We start from the raw sequence: 20,057 nt of genomic DNA on the forward strand, positions 1-20,057 counted from the left end.
CAAGAATTTCCTATGCAGTCAAGCTCAGCTTCATTACTGAGGGAGAATTAAAATCCTTCCTAGACATCCAATCACTAAGAGATTATGCAGCTTCCAGACCAGCTTTACAGGAGACACTTAAAAAGATATTAAGCAGAACTTCCAGCAAGATGGCGACGGGGAAGCCTGGTCTATGAGACCCTCTGCAAAGGAGAATGCAGAGGGTCTCTGGCTCTCTCACCAGGGGCTGCAGATCAGAACGTCGGCAACCTGCTCTTCACACGGAGCTCAGCTGTCGCCACTGCTGGAGCATCGCAGTGGTCTGGACAGCCGCAGACACAGGAGTCACCGGTGCCACCGCGGACTCCATGGAAGCCATAGCGCATCACGCCACCTGTCCCTCAGGCGATCCATGACTTCAGTACTTGAAGCCCCTGCAGGCAAGATATGCTAGGATCACTGCCACCTCTGTTGCCACCTTGACATCCTGCCGGCTGTGGGTCTCCTCCCGTGTGCCCTGAGGCAGGCTTCCATCACCAGCCTCAGCCTGGCTCCTGTACAGCTCCACACACTCTGGGGCGAGCAGGTGAGATAGCACCACCTACTGGCGATTCAAGGTAACAACACCGAAACTGGAAAAACAAGCTTGAAAAACAGACACAGGCCAGATTTGAGTGGTGAACTGAGGGTGATCTGAACTATCCTACACAGCAGGCCAGGGGCAACTGACCCTAACTGTGAACTAGTTTACCAGCTTGAGAAGACAGCTGGAAATCAGAGCTGGAAGGACACTGGACTTAAACAAAAAGTCTCAGAGAGTGCTCGATTTGTTCTGTTAGTTTAATGACTTGATTCTATTCCCATTGTTTTGTTCCTTTGTTTTTTATCTTCCTTTTCTTCTCTTTTCTCCTCTCTGTAAACCATATCTTTGTATAGAGGAACAGCACACCAATAAGATGGTTGGTTAGCTTGTATGTTAGCATCATTGTATGTTTTAATTTTTTTTGTATGGGAGCTGGTTAGTCTGTAGCCGTGGTCTATTGATTTTATCTGTTTCAGTTTAGATCTCCCTCTCCATTTATTGATACACTCGACTGTTTCCCCCCTTACTCCTCTCTCTCTCCACCCGCCTCGTCCCCCCACTGTCTGCTCCATTCTCTTCCCTCTGCTAACCTCATTTTATTTCAGGGAGTAAACCTATAGCCCCACTGCACAGAAAGATTCCAAGGCAGTGGGAAGTGGGTTCCAGATTACCCACACACTAGTCGGCAGATACATGGATCTGCACATAGATTTTGAATCACAGCCCCCCTCAAGTAAATCTCAAAACTGCAAAAAGGACCACCCCCAACCTACAGTGCGACACCAGAATTGAACAAAGTAAGACGGCATACATAAGAAGAATAGGAGATTGAACAAAAAGAAGTAAAAGCAATCCCTCCACCCCTGAATAACAGAATTAAAGAAGATGGTGAAATGGAGGGAAGGAAAAAGTAGGGAGGGAAAAAAAACGCACAAATGAAGAAAAACCAAAACAAGAATATAGATCTCACACAGACCCCTGGGATATCAGACACTGAGAAAACAGATTCTGGAACACAAACAATGAAGAGCCTCCACAATGACTGGTCACAGACAACAAGCCCAGACATCAAGACATTAATAGAGAGAATTGAAAAAATTGAGGAGAGACAAGAGGAAAATAGGAAGAAGTTGATGTCAGAAATAACAGCAGTAAAGAATACTGTGATGGAAATAAATAACAAACTAATAAGCATGGAAAGCAGAATTAGCCAAGCAGAAGAAAGAATCTCAGAGCTCAAAGACCAAAACACAGAACTAACCCAAACTGTCAAAAGCATAGAAAAGAAGCTCAAAAAGACAGAACAAAACCTTCAAGAGATGAATGATCACTTCAAGAGAGCAGACCTAACAGTAATTGGCCTTCCTGAGGCAGAGAGAGAAACAGAAGCCACACTGGAACAAACATTTCATGAAATCATTCAAGAAAACTTCCCTCATCTCATCAATTCAAACACAAGAGATTTAGAGAATCCCTGCAAGACAACAAATGAGAAGACAAACTCCCAGACACATAATAATTTGCCTAAACAAAGTAGGTATAAAAGAAAAAATCCTAAAGGCTGCAAGAGAAAAAGGTCAGACTACCTACCACGGAAGACCAATTAGAAGAGCAGCAGATTTACCTACAGAAACCCTCCAGACTAGGACAGCTTGGAGGCCTATCTTCAAAGTTCTAAAAGAGAAACAATTTCAACCAAGAATAACCTACCCAGCCAAGCTAAGCTTCATTAGTGAGGGAGAATTGAAATCTTTCCAGACATCCAATCCCTAAGAGCCTATGCTGCCACCAGACCACGTCTACAAGAAACACTTAAAAAAGTATTGAACACAGAAGAAAAGGAAAAAAGAACAACAACATTCTTCACAAGAGTACAGGCAAAAGATTAAAAACATACATAATCAACTCTAAAACCAAAAGAAAGACAACACACAAACAGGAAGAACAACTCTGTAAGAACATTATGATAGGGATATCAACTTTCACATTTCAATAATTAGTTTGAAAGTGAACGAACTAAATGCACCACTGAAAAGACATAGAATGGCAAAGTGGACAAAATATCACCAGGCAACAATCTATTGCCTTCAATAGACTCACTTCACTAATGAAAGGACACTCACAGACTCAAAGTAAGAGGATGGGAAACAAATGTTCAGGTGAATGGAACACAAAAGAAAGAAGGAGTCGCGATCTTAATCTCAGACAAAATCCCTTTAAGCTATCAAAATCTAAAAAAGATACAGAAGGGCACTACATAATGATACAAGGTTCGATCCATCAACAAGAAATATCCATCCTAAATATATATGCACCCACACAGGAGCACCGACTTTCATAAAGTAAGTCCTAGGTAAACTCAGAGAAGACATTGACCACAATACCATCATAGCTGGGGACTTTAATACCCCACTCACAACCCTAGACAGATCATCAGGACAAAAAATCAGCAATGAGATCTAAAACCTCAATGTGACTCCTGATCAAATGGACTACAGAACCTTCTATCCAAAGACCACAGAATACACATTCTGCTCATCACCGCATGGAACGTACTCTAAGATCAACTACATACTTAGCCATAAATCAAGCATAAACAAATTTAAAAGGACTAAAATTTTACCATGCACCTACTCAGGCCACAGTGGAATAAAATAAACATTAACACCAACAAGTTCCCCCAAAACCCACAAAGACACGGACACTAAATAGCATGATGCTAAAAAACTCCTGGGTCAATGATGAAATCAAAACAGAGATTAAAAGATACCTGGAAACAAATGAAATCTAAGAAATATCTTACCAAAATCTCTGGGATGCCTTGAAAGCTGTAGTAAGAGGAGAATTTATATCCCTACAAACACACATGAAGAAAATGGAAGGATCACAAATTAACAGGCCAAGAAGCCACCTAAGGAAGCGGGAAAAGCAAGACCACAAAAACCCTAATTTCAGCAGAAGAATCCAGATCACCAAAATAAAAGCCCAAATCCAGGACATAGAAGACAAAAAGAAAATCCAAAAAAAATTAATGGAACAAAAAGTTGGTTCTTCGAAAGGATAAATAAGATCGATGGTCCCCTAGCTAGACAGAACAATAAAAAGAGAGAAAAGGCCCAAATAAACACAATCAGAAACACAAAAGATGAAGTCACATCTGATCCTGAAGAAATACAAAAGATCATTAGAGACTACTATGTACTATGGAAAAAACTTGAAAACATTTCAAAATGGAGGACTTTCTGTCATCACACCACCGGCCTAGGTTGAAACAAGAAGAAATTGAGAACCTAAATAGACCCATAACAATCAAGGAAATTGACTCTGTAATAAGAAAACTACCTACAAAAAAAAAGCCCTGGACCAGATGGCTTTCCAGCAGAATTCTAAAAGACATTTAAGGAGGAGCTTATACCAATCCTACTGAACGGATTCCAGGAGATTGAGAAAGATGGAACTCTCCCCAAATCATTTTACGAAGCTAACATCACATTGATACCCAAGCCAGGTAAAGACCCAACAAAGAAAGAGAACTTCAGGCCAATATCTTTGATGAACACAGATGCTAAAATTCTCAACAAGATCCTAGCAAACCGGATTCAACAACACATCTCAAAAATCATCCATCATGACCACGTAGGCTTCATTCCTGGGATGCAAGGCTGGTTCAACATTTGTAAAATCATAAATGTAATTAAATACATCAACAGATGTCAAGCCAAAAACCACATGATTATTATCATTCGATGCAGAAAAAGCTTTTGATAAAATCCAGCACCCCTTCTTGATAAAAACCCTCAAACATCTAGGCATACGGAGAACATACCTCAAAAGAGTAAAAGCCATCTACGAGAAACCCACAGCCAGCATACTCCTAAACGGACAAAAACTGGAACCATTTCCCCTGAAAACTTTAAGAAGACAAGGATGCCCACTCTCACCCCTCCTGTTCAATATAGTATTGGAAGTCCTGGCTAGAGCAATCAGAGAAGAGAAAGCAATCAGGGGTATCCAAATAGGAAAAGAAGAAGTCAAGCTATCTCTCTTTGCAGATGACATGATCGTGTACCTTGAAAACCCAAGAGAATCTGTCAAAAACCTCTGTACACTGATAAAGGACTTTGGCAAAGTCTCACGATATAAAATATATGTGCAAAAGAGAATCGCATTTCTTTATACCAATAATAAATAAACAGAAACCCAAATAAAAAACCCAATTCCATTCACAATAGCCACAAAAAATGAAATACCTTAGCATCTTCCTAACCAGAAACGTGAAAGACCTTTACAATGAAAACTACAAAACACTGCTCAAAGAAATGAAAGATGACACAAACAATTGGAAAAATATCCCATGCTCATGGATTGGAAGAATCAACATTGTGAAGATGTCCATCTTACCTAAGGCAATCTACAAATTTGATGCAATACCCATCAAATTACCAGCAACATTCTTCTCAGACCTAGAAAAAACAACACAGGAATTCATATGGAAGCACAAACGTCCAAGAATAGCCAGAACAATCCTCAGCAAAAAAAACAAAGCAGGTGGTATCACATTACCAGACTTCAAACTTTACTATAAAGCTACAATCATCAAAACAGCTTGGTGTTGATACAGGAACAGGCATGTAGACCAATGGGATAGAACTGAGATTCCAGAAGCAAAACCTCAATTTCTCAACCAACTCATCTTCGACAAAGCCTCCACCCCTACCACTGGGGAGAGGAGAACCTATTCAGTAAATGGTGCTGGGAAAACTGGCTGACCACATGTAGAAGATTGAAACAGGACCCCTATCTATCCCCATACACAAAAATTAACTCTAAATGGATCAGAAACCTAAATGTAAAACCTCAAACCATAAGAACCTTAGAAAATAAAGGATAAACCCTCATGGAAATTGGAACAGGCATCCAATTCCTGAACAAAACGTGAAACCCACGGGCCATAAGAGATAAGATAGACAAGTGGGACCTCATTAAATTGACAAGCTTTTGCAAAGCCAAAGAAACCATCAAGAGAGCAGGGAGACAGCCTACAGACTGGGGAAAAGTATTTGCCAACTCCAGATCTGACAAAGGCTTAACATCTTGGATCTACAAGGAACTCAAACGTGCTGAAAAGAAAAAAACAAATAACCCCATTATAAAATGGGCAAAAGATATGAACAGACATTTCTCAAAGGAAGACATCCGAGCACCCAACAGGCACATGAAGAAATGTTCAACCTCATTAATCATCAGGAAGATGCAAATCAAAACCACACTGAGATACAACCTAACTCCAGTCAGAATGGCAATTATCAATAACTCAAAAAATAACAGTTGCTGGAGAGGGTGTGGTGAAAAGGGAAGACTTCTCCACTGTTGGTGGGAGTGCAAACTAGTGCAACCTCTGTGGAAAACAGTATGGCGATTCCTAAAAGCTCTACATATTGACCTCCCATATGACCCCGCAATCCCCCTACTGGGAATATACCCTGAAGAACTCAAATCACTCTATAGAAAAGATACCTGCACACGTATGTTTATCGCAGCATTGTTCACAATAGCAAGAACCTGGAAACAACCATGCTGCCCATCAAAAGAGGACTAGATTTTTTTAAATGTGGTATATATACACGATGGAATACTATGCAGCAATAAAAAAGAACAAAATCATGAATTTTGCAGCAACCTAGATGGAACTAGAGTCTATAATACTGAGTGACCTCTCACAGAGACAAAGATCTGAGTATCATAAGTTCTCACTCATATAGTGGACCTTGAACATCCAACGTAATACTATAAGAAAATAACTGACAGTGATGAGAAACTATGGGGGGAAGGGGAAGGGAGATGGGATTAATGGTAGTAAATATCTGTCTGGGGACTGGGAGACACCTCTTATCAACAAGGGTGCCTGAACAAAAGCATATCTATATAGCTAACCCTTAACTGTACCCCACAATATCATAATAAAAAATATTGATTAAAAAAAAGATATTAAGCACAGAAGAAGAAAAAGACTGGCCACATACTTCCCAAGAGAACAGCAGAGCACAGAATCAGCAGAGAATACAGTGCAACAAGAAACTTGTAAACACACACAAACATTAACCCCAAAGCCAAAAGAAAACAAGCAATCAAAGGAAAAACTTTTAAGAACCTCATGACAGGGATAAACAATCATATTTCAATAATCAGCCTGAATGTGAATGGACTAAACGCACCACTGAAAAGACACAGAATGGCAAACTGGATAAGAAACTATTATTTGCTGCATCCAGGAGACTCATCTCACTTCCAGTGACACACATAGACTCAAAGTTAAAGGTTGGAAAACACGTTTCCAGGCAAATAGGTCACAAAAGAAGGTAGAAGTTGCAATCTTAATATCAGACAAAACAACCTTTAAGCTATCAAAAATTTTAAAAGATGCAAAAGGACAGTATATAATGAAAGGAGGTTCAATCTATCAACAAGAAATATCCATCCTAAACATATATGCACCCAATACAGGAGCACCAGCATGTATAAAGCAACTACTACGTAAACTAAAAAAGATATTGACTCTAACACTATTATAGCAGGGGACTTGAATATCCCACTGACAGCCCTAGATAGATCATCGACACAAAAAAATCAACAAAGAGATCCAGAACCTAAACTTAACACTCGACCAAATAGACTTCATAGATACCTACAGATTATTCCACCCAACAACCACAGAATATACATTCTACTCATCACCACATGGAACATACTCCAAGATTGATCACATCCTTGGCCATAAACCAAGCATAAACAAATTCCATAAGGTTGAAATCTTGTCATGCACATTCTCAGACCACAGTAGAATAAAAATAAGTATCAACACTAACAACAGTTCCCCAAAGTCCACAAAGACATGGACACTAAATAGCATGATGCTGAAATACTACTGGGTCAACACTGAAATCAAAGCAGAAATTCAAACATTCCTGGAAACAAATGAAAATGAAGAAACATCTTACCAAAAACTCTGGGATGCCCTGAAAGCAGTTCTTAGAGGGGAATTTATATCTCTAAGAGCACACATTAAGAAAATGAAAAGATCAGAAGTTGAGAGCCTAACAAATCACCTAAGGGAGCTGGAAAGAGAAGACCACCAAACCCCAACTTTAGCAGAAGAATCCAAATTGCCAAAATAAGACCCCAAGTAAGGGACATAGAGGACAAAAATATCATAGAAAACATTAACAAAACAAAACGCTGGTTCTTTGAGAGAATTAACAAGATTGATGGGCCCCTAGCCAGAATGACGAAGAAAAAGAGAGAAAAGGCCAAATAAACACAACCAATACAAAAGATCAAATCACAACAGACCCTGAAGCAATACGCAAGATTATCAGAGATTACTATGTACACCTATATGGAAACAAACTTGATAATCTAAATGAAATGGAGGACTTTCTGACATCTCCTCAGGTTGAAACAAGAAGACATTGGGACACTAAATAGACCAATAACAACCCAGGAAATTAGCTCTGTCATATGAAAACTATCTACCAAAAAAACCCCTGGACCAGATGGCTTTCCAGCAAAATTCTACAAAACGTACAAGGAGGAGCTGATACCAATCCTACTGAAAATATTCCAGGCAATTGAGAAAGATGGAATTCTCTCCAAATCATTTTACGAAGCTAACATCACACTGATACCCAAACTGGGTAAAGATCCAACAAAAAAAGAGAACTACAGACCAATTTCCCTTATGAACATAGATGCAAAAATCATCAAAAAGATTCTAGCAAATCAGATCCAAAAATACATCTCAAAAATCATCCACCATCAAGTAGGCTTCATCTCCAGGATGCAAGGTTGGTTCAACATTCGCAAGACCATAAATGTCATTAAATACATCAACAGATATAAAAACAAGAACCACATGATTATCTCATTAGATGCAGAAAAAGCTTTTGATAAAATCCAGTATCCCTTCTTGATAAAAACCCTCAAACATCTAGGTATACAAGGAACGTACTTCAAATTAGTAAGTGCCATCTATGACAAACCCACAGCAAACATATTGCTAAATGGACAGAAACTGGAAACATTTGCCCTGAAAACTGGAACGAGACAAGGCTGCCCACTGTCATCTTTCTTGTTCAATATTGTGTTGGAAGTCCTAGTGAGGGCAATTAGACAAGAGAAGGAAATTAGGGGTATCCATATAGCAAAAGAAGAAGTCAAGTTATCCCTTCTTGCTGATGATATGATCCTATACTTTGAAAATCCAAGAGAATCTGTCAAAAACCTGCTTGCACTGACAAAGGACTTTGGCAAAGTCTCAGGGTATAAAATAAATATGCAAAAGACAGTTGCATTCCTGTACACCAACAACAAGCAGGCAGAGACCCAAATAAAAAGCACAATTCCATTCACAATAGCCCAAAAAAATGAAGTACCTCGGCATCTTCCTAACCAGAGAAGTGAAAGATCTTTACAATGAGAACTACAAAACGCTGCTCAAAGAAATCCAAGAAGACACAAACAAATGGAAAAATATTCCTTGCTTATGGATAGGAAGAATCAACATTGTTAAAATGTCCATCCTACCAAAGGCAATCCACAGATTCAACACAATACCCATTAAGTTACCAACATCATTCTTCTCAGACCTGGAAATGACAATACAGGAATTTATATGGAAACATAAATGACCATGAATAGCCAAAACAATCCTTAGCCAAAAAAAACAAAGTAAGAGGTATCACACTTCCAGACTTCAAACTTTATTATAAGGCTACAGTAATCAAAACAGCCTGGTATTGATACAAGAACAGGCACACCAACCGTTGGAACAGGATAGAGATTCCAGAAGCAAAGTCTCAATTCCTCAACCAATTCATCTTTGACAAAGCCTCCAACAACAACCACTGGGGGAGAGGAAAACCGATTCAGTAAACGATGTTGGGAAAACTGGCTGACCACATGCAGAAGATTGAAACAGGACCCCTGCCTATCACCATACACAAAAATTAACTCTCAATGGATCAAAGACCTAAACATAAAACCTCAAACTACAAGAATCTTAGAAAATGCAGGAGATACCCTTATAGAAATTGGAACTGGCAACCAATTCCTATTCAGAAACCTAAAGGCCAATACCTTGAGAAATAAGACAGACAAGTGGGACTTTATCAAACTAACAAGCTTCTGCAAAGCAAAAGAAACCATCAAGAGAGCAGGGAGACAGCCCACAGAATGGGAAAAAATATCTGTCGACTGTATATCTGACAAAGGCCTAACATCTAGGATCTACAAGGAACTCAAATGAGCCAAAAGGAAAAAAACAAACAACCCCTTTTAAAAATAGGCAAAAGATATGAATAGACACTTCTCAGAAGAAGTCATACGGGCAGCCAACAGACACATGAAAAAGTACTCAGACTTACGCATCATCAAAGAAATGCAAATCAAAACCACACTGAGATACCACCTTAACCCCAGTAAGAATGGCTATCATTAATAAAACAAGCAACAGCAGATGCTGGCGAGGATGTGGAGAAAAAGGAACGCTTCTGCACTGCTGGTGGGAATGCAAACTAGTGCAACCTCTTGGAAGAGGGTGTGGCGATTTCTGAAAGAACCAGAAATTGACCTTCCATATGACCCAGCAATTCCCTACTGGGAATATACCCAGAGGAACTCAAAGCATTCTATAAAAAAGATACTTGCACACATATGTTTGTTGCAGCTCTATTCACAATAGCAAAAACAAGGAAACAACCATGCTGCCCATCGAAGCTGGACTGGATAAAGAAAATGTGGTACATATACACATAATATGGAATATTATGCAGCCATAAAGAAGGACAAATATATGGACTTCACAGCAACTTGGATGAATTTGGAGTCTATCATATTCAGTGATCTATCACACAAAGAACAGAGTACCATATGTTCTCATTCATAAGCAGATCTTGAACATTGTAATACTATAAGAAAGCGTTTGGCAGTTATGGGAAACTGTTGGGGGGGAACTGTCGGGGGGGTGGGAAACTGTCAGGGGAGGGAGAGGCATACCTCATCAACAAGGGTACCTGCATAATCAAAATCTGTATACCTAACCATGAATTGTAACCCACATCTTTCTAATTAAAAAAAAAAGATAAAAGAAAATAATGGGTAAAAATGGCATACACAAAAGGTATCAATCCCATGTTCCAGAGATCAAGCAAACTTTGTTCTTTCCTGGCTTGTGTTATAAAGACTCTACTTTTAATTTCTTGGCAAGTTCTAGTCATGTGTCTTTGTAAAACAACATTTCAGCTGTCTGATTTTTTTCAATCAATTCACAAAGAAGCAAAACATATATAACAATTGATCACATTATCTGACAGGAACCCTAACAATTATTTTAAACTGAAGCTTTCACAAATGAGAAACTAAACACTAAAGTTTTTATCTCACAATTCCATCTGGAATATTAAAGTTTTTACATAATTGGCAACAATGGCTGGGCATGGTGGCTCACACCTATAATCCCAGCACTTTGTGGGGCTAAGGAAGAAGGAAGACTTGAGTCCAGGAGTTCAAGACCAGCCTGGGCAATATAGTGCCACCTCGTCTAATAAGTCAAGGCTTTAGTGAGTCCTGACTGTTCCACTGCACTCCAACCTAGGCAAAAGAGTGAGATTCTGACTCAAAAAATTAAATAAGTAAATAAAGATAAACAGTGAATAAGTAAAAAATAATTTCAGACACTGATACATGAAAATATTACATTCTGGCCACTGCCTTGCTAAGCTATGCTCTGGCCACGTTTCACTAAGAGGAGGTAACCCCCCCCATTTACTTTCTAAATAAACTATATTCTCCAATCTAAATTTTATGCAATTCATTGCATCTTTCATGTGGCACCAAATCACACAGCCCCACCCCGGTGCTTCTGACCCATTTTGGATGTCCCGCTGGGATAAATCTTTAACCTAACAAGAAGCATTCCCTTTTCTCTGAACCCACACGAGCATCTGCTGTTTGCAAACTTTGATTTTTACCATCAAAAATATAAGTGAAGCTGGGCATGATGGCACCTGTAAACCCAGCACTTTGAGAGGCCAAGGCAGGAGAATTGCTTGAGCCCAGTAGTTCAAGACCAGCCAAGGCAGCATAGCAAAAACTCTTGTCTCTACAAAATGTTTTTTTTTTAATTTGTCAGGTATGGTGGTGTGTGCCTGGAGTCCCAGTGTCTCAGGATGCTGAGGAGGAAGGATTGCTTGAGCCCAGGAGTTCGAGGCTGTGGAGGGCTGTGACCATGCCACTGTACTCCAGCATGGGTGACAGAGTGAGACCCCAACTCAAAATAAAAAATAAAATAAAATATAAGAGAAAGTATTGCCCTCATGAAACAAGAATAAGAGACTATGAACAGAGTAATCAAATAACCAAATTAAAATATATATATATAAAACATTCTTTCATTTTCATTCCTCCAACTTTAACAAATCAGCAAAAACCTCCTCATATCCCAACATGTTAAAGAATGGACAAAAAACAATAAAGGATCAATATGATTAGAGATAATCATATGTTTGCCTAAGAACTCTGTCCTGCTCAATATCCTATTAGTATATCAAGGCTTTTTTGTAGGGGTGGGGGGGTTGGAAGGGTTGCAGATAATACACTGGATAATAAAGTCCAAATAGTAAGAATTTAACCAGAGAGTTGTCTGTCCTTTCATTAACAGTTGGTCAACAACCCCTACAAGATTTCTTTTTCTTCTCTCATTCCCCACAACATAATGATTAAATAAAAAAGCCTGGATAAGTTATTTATATAAACAAAGACAGCCCACAGAAATACTCACAGTTCTACCCAATACCACAATAGCAAGAAATCTGAAAAATCACCAAAATCCAATAGGAGAATACTTTTGGAAATGTTAATACTATGGAATATAATATAAAGCCACTTTAAAAAAAGAGGTAGATCTATGCATGTAGACACATATGCTAATTTAGAAAAATCTCTATATTATTAGTTTAAAAAATACCAAATTATAGAATATAACAAATATTATGATTCCATTTAAACCAATTAAACATATACACATACAATTCCATGTATTAATGCACAGGCGAGAAAAAAACTAAGCAAAGAGGGAGGAAAGTGCAAAGGAAGATCACTCATTTTTCACTCAAAATCTTCCATTAGGTTTCAATTTTTTATAAGAACATCACACTTATATAGTTGAAAGAATTAAAAATATGGCCAGACGTGGTGGCTCACACCTATAATCCCAGCACTTTGGGAGGCCGAGGTGCGAGGATTGTCTGAGCTCACAGGTTCAAGACCAGCATAGGCAATTTGGTGAGACCTCATCTCTATAATAAGTCAAAACATTAGCGGGGCATGGTGGCACGTGCCTGTAGTTCCAGTTACTTGGAAGGCAGAGGCGGAAGAATTATCTGAGTCCAGTAGGTCAGGCTGCGGTGGCCATGAGTGTGCCATTGCACTCCAGCCTAGGCGACAGAGTGAGACTCCAACTCAAAAAAAAAAAAAAAGAATAAAAGTTGCAGTAAAATAACCCATCTGCACACTCTTCTTCATTCATAGGCAAAGAAAAGGAAAATAAATCAGAAGAAAACAAAAGAAGCTAAGCAACCATCTGGTCCACCCCCATCAAGGGATTCCCAAATCATCCTCAAGTCTGTGACTGCTAAAAAGCAAAGCTCACTCAGGGAAAGGCAAAACTGTCAGGTACAAGGAATACATGGAACTCCAGTGCCAAGTCATTCATGGCTCGTCAACACACCGCAGTGCCAAGGAGTGTCCAGCACTGAGGCTGACCTGCATCAACGGCTTGCATCAGGCACTCGTAAGTGGTCTGGACAAGCTTCCGTGCTCCCTCATCCACATCGCCAACAAAAAAAGTCTCACTCAGGTCCCCGTGATAACCGTTGCGATAAACAGTGATGTCCACTGCAAGAGAATGTGAAAATACAAAGACCACATTTGCTTCATTTCAAAACACAACTCAGTTCTTCCAGCATGACAACATCACGCAACTTAATGAAAAAGATAACTTCTACTCTCTCAAATTAACATCAATGGATATACAAGTTACTGCCCAAAAGAAAGTCCTTTAGTTTCAAATGTACTGTGGAGCCGGGCAAGGTAGCTCACACCAGCACTTGAGAGGCAGAGATGAGGACTGCCTGTAATCCGGCACTTTGAGAGGCAGAGATGAGGACTGCCTGTAACCCAGCATTTTGAGAGGCAGAGATGAGGACTGCCTGAGCCCACGGGTTTAAGACCAGCCCGGACAATATGGCGAGGCCTTGTATATACATTAAACAAAAAAATTAGCCAGGGATGGTGGCATGCACCTGTGATTCCAGCTACTTGGAAGGATAAGATGAAAGGATTGCCTGAGCCCAGCAGGTCGAGGCTGAAGTAGCCATGAGCATGCCACTGCATTCCAGCCTGGGCAACAGAGGTGAGACTATGACTCAAAAATAAAAATAAAAATGCACTGTGGAGACCAAAAATATGGCCATGCAATATAAGCCAGATAGTGGGTTTTTACATCCCTACAGTAATTAGATCTTCTGTGACAGAAAAGCAATGTGTACGGGATACAATCATGCAGGTAAAATAATCACAGTTAGTAACACTAAACTGAGGACTTTGCTACATTTTGAGATTAAATACAAAAATACCATTTTCACTTATCTTTAATGAGTTTCTTCCTTTTCCTAGAGAGTAAGCAAACAGAAAAACGTATGCTGTCCTACACTTGTTTTACAACTCATTTGCCTTTCACTTGCTAGTCTCTATGTTTAAGAATATAGTCAGGAGCAGCGATTCATACCTATAATCCCAGCACTTTGAGAGGCTGAGGTGGGAGAATTGTTTGAGCCCAGGGGTTTGAAACTTGCCTGCACAACATAACAGAGTGAGACCTCGTCTCTACAAAAATCAAAAAATTAGCCAGGCATAGTAGTTCATGTCTGTAGTTCCAGCTACCTGAAAGGCTGAGGCGGAAGGATCACCTGAGCCTAGCGGTCGAGGCCGTGGTGGCTGTGAGCATGCCACTGCACTCCAGTGTGGGCGACAGAGTAAGACTTCAACTCAAGGAGAAAAAAAATAGTCTGCAGTAAGCTGTGATCATGCCACTTCACTACAGCCTAGGTGACAGAGTGAGACCCCAACTCACAAAAAGGAAAAAAAATAGATTACTACTATATCACTATAATAAACTAAATGCACATCTAGAGTACATTAAATGAGTATTTTTCAACCATGAATTTCAATCAACCTATAACACAGGTTCAAGATCAGCCTGGACAACATAGCGAGACCTCATCTTTACAACAAATTTTTTAAAAATTAGTTGGGCATGGTGGCACAGGCTTGTAGTTTCAGCTACTTGGAAGGCTGAAGTAGAAGGATTGCGAGAGCCCAGTAGGTCCACGCTACAGTGGCTGTAAGCGTGCCACTACACTCCAGTCTGGGCAACAGAGTGAAACTCGGACTTAAAATTAAAAAATTGCCTCCAATCAAGAAAGGTACTTCGGCAGAATGTTCAGGTTTTCTCTCAAGATCTTCATATATTACTGAGGGTTTCCCTTTATCTGTAAGAAAGCCTGCCCTGGTTTCTTCAAAACTATTTGTGAACTTTAAAACATAAACATACATACACACACACACACACTACTTCCACATTTCATTGACATCTTTCACCTATTTGCCAATAATATAAGTATTAAAGAACTATATCCTGTACCAAACACATCAGACAAGAAGTATCTTAAAAGCAACATGCACAGAGCTATAAAAAAGTTTCCATAGATTTTAAAGTCAGAGTAATGCCGAATTTTAAATAGGAAAGAGTGTAAGTACAAGAAACAGTCAAGAAAATACAAGTCACTCTTGGACTCCCCAAGCTCTGTTGTTTCTTTGTTCATGGTGACTGACCAATGTCACACATATTTCTTACCATTAATAATGTCCCCTTCTTGTAAGGGCCGTCTGTCTGGAATTCCATGGCAGATGACTTCATTCACTGAGGTACAACAAGACTTTGGGAAATTATAATAATTCAGGGGAGAAGGATAGCAATTTCTTGCAATGCATGCCTATAATAAAATACAGAGAAAGGAAAAAATTCATCTGAATGCAATAAATAAGATTTTAAACTTGGAAAAACAGGAAAAAAAGTTGGCTAGATGCTACTATACAGAACTTATTTAATATTTTATTTTAGAAATAGTAGTGGATATTATCTTAAACAATATACAACAGGGTTTGTGCAAGTCAGATACACTGCATACAAACCAGTTTACTGGTAACTGTGCAAAGAAAAAGTAAATAGGTTGAGTATCCCTAATCCAAAAATCAAAAATCCTCCAAAACCTGGAACTTTTTGAGTACCAATAGGACACTCAAAGAAAAGGCTCACTGGAGCACAGATTTCAAATTATTTGCATCATGTTTAACTGGTATAATCCAATTTTGCCAGTTTTGTATACCAGTTAAATAAAATGTAAATATATCAAAATCTAAAAAATTCCAAATCCCAAACACTTCTGGTCCCAAGTCATTTTAGATAAGGTATACTCACCCTGTATTACAAATATAAACAGATATTATTATATGAACATCCTACTTTAGAATTAACTACTTCTCATGAAAAAATACATTAAAGTAAAAAGAATAAAGTGTTAACAAGATTTTTGCTGTGATTGTAATTTCTTATATAGAAACCAGCCTATATCTCTATGCCCCCAAAATGAATACTAGCATAATTAAGTAATGGCAGAGTACTTCTGGGGCAACTTAGTCATTACATTCAGCGGAACAACAAAGGAACTCAGAGAAAAAGTCGTCTTGTTTCCATAACAAGGCTGACTTTTGTTAGACATCTATACACAGTAGTTATCACAATACACGTAATTCCTGTTTCCATACTGCTACACAGTCTTCAGGATAATTTTTTAATGGTTATATAAAATACCATTTGTGGAAAATACTATAATTTTTTTAGCAATTCCACTATTGTTGAAAAATCTAAATTAATTTGAAGTTCCCTCAATTTCAAAAAATCTTTCAATCAATACATGTTTCTGACTTTTCTTTTAATTAAGGATATACTTCTCATAGCAGAATAAATAATAGAGTATACAAAATCAGATTTTCTTGATTGAAAATGCCAATTCCATCACTGATAAGTTGTGTAACTTTGGACAATTTAATTAACTTCTCTCCTCCTCTTTTTTCTTATCTATAAAAGGGGGATGATAACAGTACCTACCTCCAGAGAGGATTGAGGAGCTTAAATGAGTTAATGTACACACTTAAAAGAGCACATGGCCCACAGAATGTACTCAAAATGCTATTACTACACACCATATATTTTATACAAACATATGGAAAATACCCCAAAACTAGGATTTATAAAATTCTGTATAAAAATATTTATAAACCTTTTCATAGCTCAAGACACACTGTCAAATCCTTTCAAAAGGGTTGTCCCAATTTACAACACCATAACCATCACCAGGTAAGGATGCCAGTTTCATCATCTCCACACAAACTACAGCTATAAACATCTTTAAAATACTAACAAATTTACTAAGTCTTTATAATTTGCATTTGATTGGGTACCAGAACAGGTATGATCTCTTTTTCATGAGTTGCATTACCTAATTATCACTCTTCTCTTGTAAACTATCAATTCATATCATGTGTACACATCTACTAAAGTCTTTTTGTTTTTGAGACAGGGTCTCACTGATACCAAGGCTGGAGTACAGTGGCACAATCACAGCTCAGCACAGCCTCAAACTCCTGGGCACAAGTGATCCTCCTGCCTCAGGCTCCCAAGTAGCTAAGGCTACAGGCATCCACCACCATTCCCAGTTAATTTTTCTATTTTTTGTAGAGACAACTTCTTGCTCTGTCTCCAAGCTGCACTAAAGTCTTAAGGTCTATCTTTGATAGGCACTCTTTATAAAAATAAACATCTCTGTATTTATTACAAATACTTATTTAGGCTGTTTACTGCCTTGTTACTGCAGATATGAAAGGGAACATTTGTTTCTACTAATCAGAAGTTGTATTTCTTTTTCTGAATATTTGATGTATGCAGTGACATAATTTATTTAAAGCACTGATAAAATTAGTCATTTTATAAATACTCAAATAAAATGCTTCTGAAATATGAGGTTTCAAAAACAAGATATTTCAAGCCCATCTCAGACCTTAATATTGTAGACAGTTGAGAATGGAAATAGGCTGGGCATGGCGGCTCACATCTATAAAGCCAGTACTTTGGGAGGCCAAGGAAGGAGAATTCTCTTGAGCCCAGGAGTTCAAGACCAGCCTAGGCAACATAGCAAGACCTCATCTCTACAAAAAAGTCAAAAAATAAGCTGGGCATGATAGCATGTGCCTATAGTCCCAGCTATTCAGGAGGCTAAGGTGGAAAGACTGCTTGAAACTAGGACATTGCTGCTACAGTGAGCCATGATCGTGCCACCACACTCCAGCCTGGATGACAGAGTGAGACTCTTTCTCAGAAAAATAAAAATTTTAAAAGAATGGGAATAAGCACTGTTGAATGTTTTCCACACTTGAAACAAAGTAAAAATGTGCTTTCAAACTAGCTTAACCAAGCACTTTAGACATTCAGAACTTAAGTTTATTTACTTTTGAAGTCCAAAACATTTAATAATGTAAAAATGTTTTCCAAAGTAAAAAAGTAAAGTTCTTACTAAGTGTACAGCATGATCTATTTCTTCAGTAGTTACACCTGGTTTAATCATCCCAGCAGCAATATCCAAAACTTCTCTAGCAAGCTGTGAAAAAGGAACACAATACATTCAAAAAGAAATGAAATAGAAATCTGTACCCTTTGTACTTTCTTAGATTTTGTGGAAGACTGATGAAATGAATGTTCCCCCTGAACATTATAATCTTATATAAAACATATAGAAAATATATAAATACATAAATATATTATGTAATATAAAAATATATAAGTATATATAAATTTTATATAAGAGCTGGGTTAACCAGCAAATAGCTTAACAATTAAGGTTGGCTGATTCCTACATGAAAATGTACATCCTAAGTAATCAAAACAATTGTCAACTGACGGACGTTGAGTCTTCTCACATTTCTATAATGGGGAAGGGTGGAGAAAAGAAAAGATGAATGAATTTCCTCAAAGAATCATTGCAAATAAATGATAGGAACAGAAAGTTCCCCAGATTATCAAAGAAAATTAGTATCAAATCACGTTCAAAGCACTGCGTAAAAACCTGAAGGATCACATCTAAATGAACAGTATTAATATATGAATTATTTTTCGTTAGAAAAATATAAATACGTGATTTCACCTGATAAGTACCAACCACTACCACTATCCATCATCAGTATTTCACAACAGGCCCTTTAGTGCAACACTCCACGAGCCTTAAACTTTGTCTTATGTTATGACAATTTGTGAGAATGACAAAATACTATAAAAACCTAGTTCTTTAAAAAACAGTACAAAGAATAAAAAAAACAACAACAAAAAAGATTGTGATCTAAATATACATTACCCACCATATTGATTTTCAAATAGGCTATTTAAGTTGAAAACAACTGTTATTACATTAACAATAATTTAATAAAAAATAAGCATAGATAGCCATATTCTTACAATGTAACATATACTACCTTTATAAATCAGCAAATTATTGACTTCATGCCTAAGTACTGCTTAAACTTCATGGGGAAAAAATAACTCTTACCCTACATACAAGTCGCATCCCTTCTATATCTTCAGAGGACAGTAATTTAATTTGAGAAGTACCTTTAAGAGCCTGTTCAGATTCAGACATTCCTGGAATGGAAATCAGTGAGTAAAACCACAATGAATGGAAAAATGTAATATTTATTAGCCTATTATATTCCTGACAACAAAATAATGTCAAGTCTCACTGTTTCACACGATAATATTTCTCAGTTTGGGAGGGGTCTAGGTTAGATTTAAAAATATATATATTTTCAACATGAAAAGAAAACTTCTTAAAGTAATAGAAGAAAAAAATTTAAAAAACAAACTTGCAGAACTATTAGAATCAGTCAATATTTATAAAGTACTTATTATATGCAAGGCAGTGTGATAATAAGCTCAGTAAATGATTTGAAAAGTACCATACAATTTACAAATTTCTTTCATGATCATCTGATCAAGCAACTATACATTAACAACTGATGAATCAATTACACTACTTTTTGAAAAAGGAACCTAAGCCGGGCTCAGTGGCTCAGCCGCACCTTGGGAGGCTGAAGTGAGTGGATTGCCTGAGCCTGCGGATTCAAGACCCGCCTGGGCAACTTGGTGAGACCTCATCTCTATGATGAATCAAAAAAATTAGCCGGGTGTGGTAGCACACGCCTGTAGTTCCAGGTACTTGGAAGGCTGAGGCGGAAGGATCGCTGAAGCCCAGCAGGTCAAGGCTGCGGGGGC

General features: G+C 38.1%; 1 protein-coding gene across 1 annotated transcript in view; it reads right to left on the reverse strand.

Moving 5' to 3' along the window:
- METAP1 (methionyl aminopeptidase 1) overlaps positions 1–20,057 on the reverse strand; it is a 45,920-nt gene that overhangs the window by 14,763 nt on the left and 11,100 nt on the right. Inside the window, exons 5-8 of the mRNA XM_021717745.1 lie at positions 19,336–19,427; positions 18,310–18,393; positions 15,534–15,672; positions 13,382–13,513 (exon numbers count right to left, since the gene is read on the reverse strand). Of these exons, the coding sequence (XP_021573420.1) occupies positions 13,382–13,513; positions 15,534–15,672; positions 18,310–18,393; positions 19,336–19,427 (447 nt within the window). The remainder of the gene's footprint in view (positions 1–13,381; positions 13,514–15,533; positions 15,673–18,309; positions 18,394–19,335; positions 19,428–20,057) is intronic.

Source organism: Carlito syrichta, unplaced genomic scaffold (assembly GCF_000164805.1).
Source record: "Carlito syrichta isolate Samal-C Ts95f unplaced genomic scaffold, Tarsius_syrichta-2.0.1 Scaffold310768, whole genome shotgun sequence".
NCBI classification, from domain to species: Eukaryota; Metazoa; Chordata; class Mammalia; order Primates; family Tarsiidae; genus Carlito; species Carlito syrichta.